Source organism: Alosa alosa, chromosome 19 (assembly GCF_017589495.1).
Source record: "Alosa alosa isolate M-15738 ecotype Scorff River chromosome 19, AALO_Geno_1.1, whole genome shotgun sequence".
NCBI classification, from domain to species: Eukaryota; Metazoa; Chordata; class Actinopteri; order Clupeiformes; family Clupeidae; genus Alosa; species Alosa alosa.
In genome coordinates, this window is record NC_063207.1 from 783,936 (window position 1) to 792,903 (window position 8,968).

The 8,968-nt window shown below is 44.7% G+C and overlaps 1 protein-coding gene across 3 annotated transcripts in view; it reads right to left on the reverse strand.

The window, feature by feature from the left end:
- Positions 1-7,774: 7,774 nt before the first annotated feature.
- Positions 7,775-8,968, reverse strand: part of si:dkey-97a13.12 — a 5,948-nt gene continuing 4,754 nt past the window's right edge. For all 3 annotated transcript variants that reach the window (XM_048270780.1, XM_048270781.1, XM_048270779.1), the window contains one exon: positions 7,775-8,968. This exon is cut by the window's right edge and continues 116 nt beyond it. In XM_048270780.1, coding sequence (XP_048126737.1) covers positions 8,919-8,968 — 50 coding nt within the window. In that variant the 3' untranslated portion in view covers positions 7,775-8,918.

Here is an 8,968-nt window from a genome sequence, read left to right on the forward strand (position 1 = left end):
CCCTGAGTTCCCTTCTACCAGATACTCTTGGTGCTCCGCCCCCATGTCTCCCAAGCCAATGAAATCGCCTCGTCTGAATCTGTATTGCCATTTGTACTCGTTGTGAATATGCAGGACACAAGAGGTAATTAGGGATTGTTTTTGTTGTTGGCTCACCTTTACTCAGGACATGCTATCCGGCGACGAGACCATGCATGCACGGAGACACATGTTTTTGCTCACTTATCTAGCTCTACGGGACACAGTGAATAACCCAATTTTCAAAAAACGGTGGTGTGGCGTGTTCCTTTAAGCAAATAGAAGCTGATTTAGTTTTACAGAGATTCTTAAAATGGTGCTTCTGCTGCCTTGGCCAAGTTGGCATGTACATACACACACACACACACACACACACACACACACACACACACACACATACACACATACACACACACACACACACACACATACACACATACACACACACACACACACACACACATACATACATACACACACACACATACATACACACATACACACATGTGCCAAGTTGGCATGTACAGCAGTCGTGGTGCACAGGGAGGAGACCAGTGAGAGACCCTGAGGTAGTAGCTCAAATAGTCCCCTTAGTAGGAGCTTTCAAAGTAAAAAGTGAGCCCCCCCCTCCCGAAACAGAAAAGGCCCATACAAAGTAAATAACATTTATAGTAATATTTAAAAGATCGAAAATCGAATCGAATTGGGACTTTAAAATCGAAAATTAAATGGAATCGAGAATTTGGAGAATCGTGACACCCCTATATGTGAGTAACGTGTACTAGTCGCACCTTGATTGTTCCCTTTTTGTAAGTCATTTTGGATAAAAGCATCAGCATATGTGACCAGCCGTATGAAAACCAGCTACATGACTCCCCAGAGACATTTTGAGTTATTCACAGATTCTGAAAGTGTAGTTTCAAAGCTATCCAATGATGTCTCACTCATGGAGATCTGATAATATTTGAATAAGTTGTGGTCATATGAATGTATACCCCTCTGAAAAACTGAGAAAACTGGCCTAATAGATTTGCAAATTCTCACCTCACCTGAGTCAAAGGAAAGACAATTGTGCTCATTTGCATCTCATTGAGATAAGCCCTCCTCTACAGATGTCACACTGTGACATCTGGTATCTGTAGCCCTTCCCCCTACAGGTGTCACTGTGACACCTGGATCTGCTAGCCTGCAGGGCAGAAAGAATTGTAGTGTTGTTAATATTGATGTAGTGTTATTTTCATTAGGCACTTCACTGGACACTGAATAATCAGAATTAGAAGGTACTTTATTGAAATGCAAATGCTTTTATTACAAAAGGCCCTGAATAGCATGCATTAATACACAGGGTAAGATGTTACAATCCCATAATCCAAGGTATAAATCACATCTAGAAGTTCCCAATAGAAGGCCCAATAACATGTCAATATGAATCCAATAGGATAATAAGAATAAAGATCCTATACTCTAGACAATAAGAATGAAGATGCTATGAAAAAGATATTAAACTAGATGTACCGCAGAGCGGTACAAAATATGACCGCCGCCCAGTCCAGCACCATTTTTGTTTTCCACAAAAATAAGTCACGCTGAAAGGCATATATGATTCTAACTGTCTCACTGAATTGCATTATGCAGTCTCAATTCTCACTGGTGTCTGCTAGACAACAAGTACCAAAACATGATTAGTTCATAGATTTAACATGTAATATACATTTTATACAACCCCACCCCATCTTGCCTGTTCATAATTCTGAGAAATTCTTGAATTGTGTGCATGTGTATGTGTACATGTTTATGTTTATGTGTGTGTGGGTGGGTGTGTGTGTGCATGTGTGTGTTTGCCTGTTTATGTGCCTGTGTGTGTGCATGTGCATGCATGCATCGTATATATGTCTACTGTGTGAGTATGTGTCATAATGAGGGATTACTGTGAATGTATGTGTGTGCAGTGTGTATCTGTTTATGCACATGTGTGCATATGGAATGGGTTTACATGACCCCTGGAGGCAAAAACATACATAAAAAATTGGTCATCCTAGGCCCCACGGTTCTTAAGATATTCACAGAAAACTGTGTCTGCCCTACCCTCCTTCGGGGTCCAGTCCAGCTGGGGGCTACAGATCAAAAAAAAAAGCGATGGTTCCATGCTATTCATGTGGGGTTACATGCCCACCAAGTTTCGTGTACCCCGGTCTTTCAGTGTCCCGGGAATCCTTGTTGGTGTACGGTCACTAAATGTACACATACATTATTTTATTGTAAGGCCCCCCATGAACGAAAGTCCACGAAACTTGGCATGCATTCGAGGGTGTCATAATGATCCTACACTTTCAATTTCGCGGCAGTTTTGACCATGTCAGCCAGAGATATTGTGATGAAAACACCTAATGTTTTGCTTTTTAATTTTTAACTAGGTGGCGCTTATACATGAAATAAGTGGTAATGGGATAGGTTGACATGCCCCCTTAAGACCAACATACAAAAAAAAAGGTGGACCTCCTAGGCCCCACGGTTCTCGAGATATTTACAGAAAACTGTCTCCGCCACCTACAGGCCAGTTGGTGTATAGTAACATAAATTAATTTATTGTGTGGCCCCCATGAACGGAATTCCACCTAAACTTGGCATGCATTCAGAGGGTGTCATAATGATCCTACACTACCAATTTCGTGCAGTTTTGACTATGTTAGGTCACAGATACCCGCGATTACAACACCTCATTTTTACTTTTTTTGTGTTTAACTAGGTGGCTTATACATGAAATGAGTGGTTATGGAATGGGCTGACATGGCCCTTTGAGATCAACATAAAAAAAAATGGTCCTCCTAAACCCTACGGTTCTCGAGATATTCACAGAAAACTGTGTCTGCCCTACCCTCCTTCGGGGTCCAGTCCAGCTGGGGGCTACAGATCAAAAACGAAAACAGGAGGTTCCATGCTATCCATGTGGGGTTACATGCCCACCAAGTTTTCGTGGTACCCCAGTTACAGTGTCCCGGGAATCCTTGACGGAAATTTGGACATGCTAAAAAAAAGAAAAAAAAAAAAAAATCTGACTAAACCTATATGACCGCGCTGCCAATGCCGGGCGGTCATAATAACAAACAAGGTCCACATGAATGTGCTGAGGCTGTATGATAAGTGTGATAAGGGTGACAGGGCAGGGACTGACCCTGTGGTACAGGAGAGTTCAGGTATTATTTGGTAAAGTGCAAAAAAGTAAGGCAAGACAGTGCAGTTTTAAGTCAGTAGACTTTGGAGGCAACACAATAAGTCAGAACTAGAGTTAAGTGAATTTAGTCCAGGCTGTTGGAGGGAGGGAGAGGCTGTGCATAAAGGCTAACATAGCAAGCAAGAGGCTGTGAAGGAGAGTCCAATTATTTGGTGAGATCACATCCGCATCCTCTTCTGCGGACTCTTCTGTGGACTCTTCTGTGCTCTGACCCTTGGTGCTGGGCATGTGATGTCTTTTGCCTCATCAGCACAGAAGGGCCTGATTTTTTCATGCAGATAGGTCTGCCTGTCAATGTTCAGTCAGATGGGACCAGGACAGGAAGACTGTCAACAGGGGGCAGAACCGCTGAATTGCGCAGTAACTGAAATTCCACAGGTTCTGCATCACAGTGACTTTTTGCAAGCACCACACCTGTTCTCTTGGCATCAAAGCTGTAAGCAAATAACAGGACATTTTAAAAATGGCTAACTATTTCTCATAAAACACCATCATCAACCAATTATTTTTTATATGAACACAATGTAAAAGTTTCAATATAAATACCTGAAGTGCTGATAACTCTTGATCTTTGGAAGCCTTCTGAAGTAGGGACTCAGATGCTTCTGCAAACACTCTGCCATCTGCCGTTCCAACAAGCTGTGGGATATTGAGCTGACTCTCAGGAGAGCTGTTTTCCACTAGGCCTACCTGATGAACGCTAAACGTTTCATTGAAGCAGAACAGAGAGCAGCACTGAAGTCATTAATGTTCAAGTAGACTAGTTGCTAAACCATTAGTGTCACATTCAATTCACACAATGCTAACAGGCCCCTTTGCACCTTACTCTGGATGTATTCATACAAACTGTCCTCCAGTAGGCTAGGTGCTAGATCATTAGCATCAGTCCATTCAAGCAATTCAAGCATTATTCAAATTAATAGCAGATGCTCACATTACTAGCTAAAAACCTCCCATTACAGCTTAGTTTTGATGTGCATATCACTTTAAACGACAGTACTGAGCTAGCTAATAACAATTTAGCTAGCTAGCAAGCAATGTAGGGATTGCAATGTAACAGGGACTACTTACGCCATGAGAAACTGAAAAGTATTCCTGCAGACTTCATTGCCTCCGATGAAATACGTGGTCTGGGGGGACTTTCTTTTCGTCTGCAGCTTTTTGGTGGATGTAGTCATCGCCGAAGTAACTACTGTACGTCTGTTTGCCTCAAGATGGCCAATGATTTGCATGTCCTGCCACTCTCTTTCGGCAGCTATAGAATCACTCCGTATTTTGTACATAAGCTCTGGAGAAAGTTTGTCGCTACCCGAATGTCTCCCAAGGAGAGAGTTCCAGGGTCGCTGTATTTTAAGTAGCCATGTGTATCGCTTGTAACGTGCAGCTGATTGGTCGGAAAAAAAAGCACACCAATGGCCAACTGCAGTTCAGTATGGAAATTAGCCAACACGCCCCAGCACAAAGAGAGAGAGGCAGATTTTTGCCAACACTATACCCAATTTCAACAACAAAATGTATACTTTTAAGGCAACCATAGCTGTTATCTGAAACATGGAGTGGCTTCTTTCTTCATGACTTCAACTTGCACATTCTGCAAAAAAACGAAATCTTTCTAATTTGAAGTGTTTTGTGCGATTTCGTGTAGGCCGACTTGCTGCTGGTTTTCATATGGCGGGTCACGTGTGTGTGTGTGTGTCTGTCCAAATGTCATTGGGGGTGGTATTCATGTATGTGTGATATACGTGTGTGTGTCTGTGTGTCTGCAAATGTCCTTGGGGGTGATATTTGTGCGTGCGTGCGTGTGTGCGTGCATGCGTGGTGTGTGTCTGCAAATGTCCTTGGGGGTGATATTCATGTGTGTGTGTGCGTGCATGCGTGCGTGGTGTGTGTGTGTGTTCGTGCGTGTGTTTAATATGTGTGTGCGTGTGTATCTGTATCTGCAGGTTTGTTGGATGGGAAGCATTGCTCCCTCCCCCAGCTCTCCGGGCGTGTGTTTGTGTACAGTTCCCGTGACGACCGGCTGGAGCTGTGTGCGGACGCCGCCGGCCACTTTCCCATCGGCCCCGGGGTGGACGAGATGGCCAAGGAGGCGGGGCTTAAGCTGCCCGCAGACGGAAGCCCCTCCCACGCCGGCATGCGATTGGGCAGTGGGGGCGTGGTGCGGAAGAAGGAGGCGGCCTCGGCGGTCCCTGTGTTCCAGGGGAAAGGCCATTCGCTGGGCAGCTCCCCGGCCACGCCCCTCTCAGAGCACCGGCCAATCACGCGACAGCACAGCAGCGGGGTGGACCTGAGTGGCAGCGTGGCTCCGCCCCTCGAGCGTGAGCTGGTCCGCATGGCACCCGGCGTCGTTACCACGGCAATGAGGGATGCCCGCGGCCTGGATCCCGTCGCCGTGGAGACGCAGCGGAAGCGCCTGCAGGAGATGGTGTGGTCCATCCAGGCGTCCATGGACAAACACACACACGCGCAGAGCGCCACACTCCAGACTCAGGAGCAGCAGGAGGCGGAGCAGATGGAGGAAGACTCCACCCCTACTGAGCCCATGGACCAATCATAAGCCACATAGCGCAAAAGCCCCGCCCACAGACCCCTCCGTCTGTGTGTGTGCGTGAACCTGCCTGTACTCATTCATGCTGAGAGAATGTGCGTGTGTGTGTGTGTGTGTGTGTGTTTATTTAACGTGCCTCTGATCACCTGTTAGTTGCTGGACTTCCCCCCCACTGCATTATTTCACATTCTCTCTCTCTCTCACACACACACATACACACTCATATACACTCATATACAGTGATGCGTTCACTATCACTGATACGCACATACACACACACACACACACACACACACACACACACACACACACACACACACTCTCTCTCTTTCTCTCACATAAAGACACAAACACACACATGCAAAAACAATAGATGCCTGAGCACTTTGGGGGTTGGTTGTGGAGAGCCTTTGCCCTTTGACATGAACTAGTACACACACACAGATCACTGCTCAGCTGCCTGATAGGTTGTGTGTGTGTGTGTGATTGATTGTATTATAGGAGTATATAATGTATAATAATCAGACATGTACAGCCTCGTCTCTGTGTGTGTGTGTGTGTATGTGTGTGTTTGCGTGTTTGCTTCTTCGCTGCAAGGCCGGCTCAGATGTGTAACTGTGCGCATGCTCAACATTTTCAACCCAACAATAAAGGAACCACTTCATCAAACACACGTCTGCTTCAGCTCTGTGTGTGTGTGCGTGTGAGGAATAGGATATGGAGTTCTTTGCAAATAACAGACCAGATGAGACCAGGTGCTGCACCTTTACGCTTCCCTCAGACCAGGTGCTGCACCCTTCAGGGCAGGAGTGGAAACCACCATCATTTATGAGCTGTGCATGCGAGCCCTTACAAAAATGAAACGTTTGCGGCAGATTTGCAGCTTGTGGGTGATTTGTGGGAAACAAATGAGTTCACTAGAAAATATCGCCAGAAGTTTGCCAGTGTTGGCCGCTAGAGGCAAACTTCCAGCGAAGTTCTGGCAACAATGAGAAGTTTTCCACCAGTGACTTGCCACCACATTTAGCCAAGAATGGCAAACTACCAGTGAACTTCTGGTGATAAACCTAATTTGCATATGACATTTCTGCAAATTTGCTGCAACATTGACAAAAGTTTACCACAACGGTTTGCCAGAAACCTAATTTGTATGTGAAAATACGACCTTGCCGCAAATTTGCAGCAACTGAATCTGAAATGTTTGGATGGGAAGCTAAGTGTGCGTGTGTGTGTAGCTAAGTTCAAGTCTGCGCAGTACGATGGGAAGCCAACGGGAAAACCGTTCAATTTGTGTCAGTGCCCATCACATGGGGCAGCCGTGGCCTACTGGTTAGGGCTTCAGGCACACGCACACACACATACACACACCCCTCACTGCTGCTCCCCGAGCGCCACTGTAGCAGGCAGCTCACTGCTCCGGGTTAGCGTGTGCTTCACTGTGCGCTATGTGTGTTTCACTAGTTCACGGATTGGGATAAATGCAGAGACCAAATCAAAAGAGTACATTGAAAATAACAAAGTCTGTTCGTCCATTTCTTTTGCTGTCTATGGTGTTTTGTTTACAATTTTTTCTCTATTACTGTGTTAAATGCTCCAAATGTAAATTACTTTGAGCTGCACTCTTTATTGCTTGTGTGTGAAGCTCTTTCGGACATGGAATAGTTTAATTTTGCATGTTACCTGAGCTAACTAGTACGCGGAAAGTGAATGGGAACGGCTAGTGCTGTTCGCTAGCTAGTAAGTGGAAAGTGAATGGGAACGACTAGTGCTGTTCGCTAGCTAGGTAGCATCTTAGGACTTTAAACTTGTATATTGTTGCAAACTAACCTGAAATAACACACGTTCAGCAACTTTGTGGTAGGCTACTTGTTCTAGCAAAACTATGTTAGGTTAGTTTATCAACTGTCTCTGGGTCTAGAGCCTTTGAGAACAAGTGCACAAGAGCTTTGCTGAGACAGTGACAGATCACAAACAAAGTAATTTTTCTCTTTATTTATTTAATTGGAAAATACAATTTCAGTGTCGGAATGGTACAAAGACGTGCGGCTTGCAGATGAGTCCAAGCCAATGTTACCAAAGTGCTCATGTTTTTTCTTTGTGAAGGATGGAAGATGATGAATAAATAGCCTGAATACAGAGTAAGACAAAGCAAATATCCTAGTAGACTAATGAAATAGCCTACACTACAGATTGAAGTAGTAGTCCAATCTTTGCAGCATGTTTTAAATTAATCTGTATGAAGACACATTCGCAGAGACATGACGAGATGTCAACAAACAAGCAGATAATGCAGATCAGTAGTTCTACTCAAACTACTTGTGCATGTATAGGCTATGACAGATCCAACAGTCAAATATAGCAAGTAACACACACACACACACACACACTACTTGTACATGTATAGGCTATGACAGATCCAATAGTCAAATATAGCAAGTAACACACACACACACTACTTGTGCATGTATAGGCTATGACAGATCCAATAGTCAAATATAGCAAGTAACACACACACACACACACACTACTTGTACATGTATAGGCTATGACAGATCCAATAGTCAAATATAGCAAGTAACACACACACACACTACTTGTACATGTATAGGCTATGACAGATCCAATAGTCAAATATAGCAAGTAACACACACACACACACACACACACACACTACTTGTACATGTATAGGCTATGACAGATCCAATAGTCAAATATAGCAAGTAAGTTTAAGTGAAACTCCCACTTTCCCCTGACCCTCCTATGAATGCATATGCAAAGCACAATTTGACATTTTCAACTCTTACGACAGGCAGTCTGCGCTTTTACCTCAGTGCGGCCTGTTTGTACACACCACGCCATGTTTTTACACCGAGAAGAAAAGACTGAGAGTGTGTGTGTTGTGTGTGTGTGTGTGTGTGTTTAGTGAGTGTGACTGAACTGCATGGCTCTGGCCACTAAACACACACACACACACACACACACACACACACACACACACACACACACACACACACACACACACAAACAAACACACACACACACACACACACACAGACACACACGCACATACACACACACACACACACACACACACACACACACAGATTCTCCCACACTCAGTTATTCGGACGTGAAGGTGGAGTTTTGGGAGCCGAGGAGATGGGCGGGGC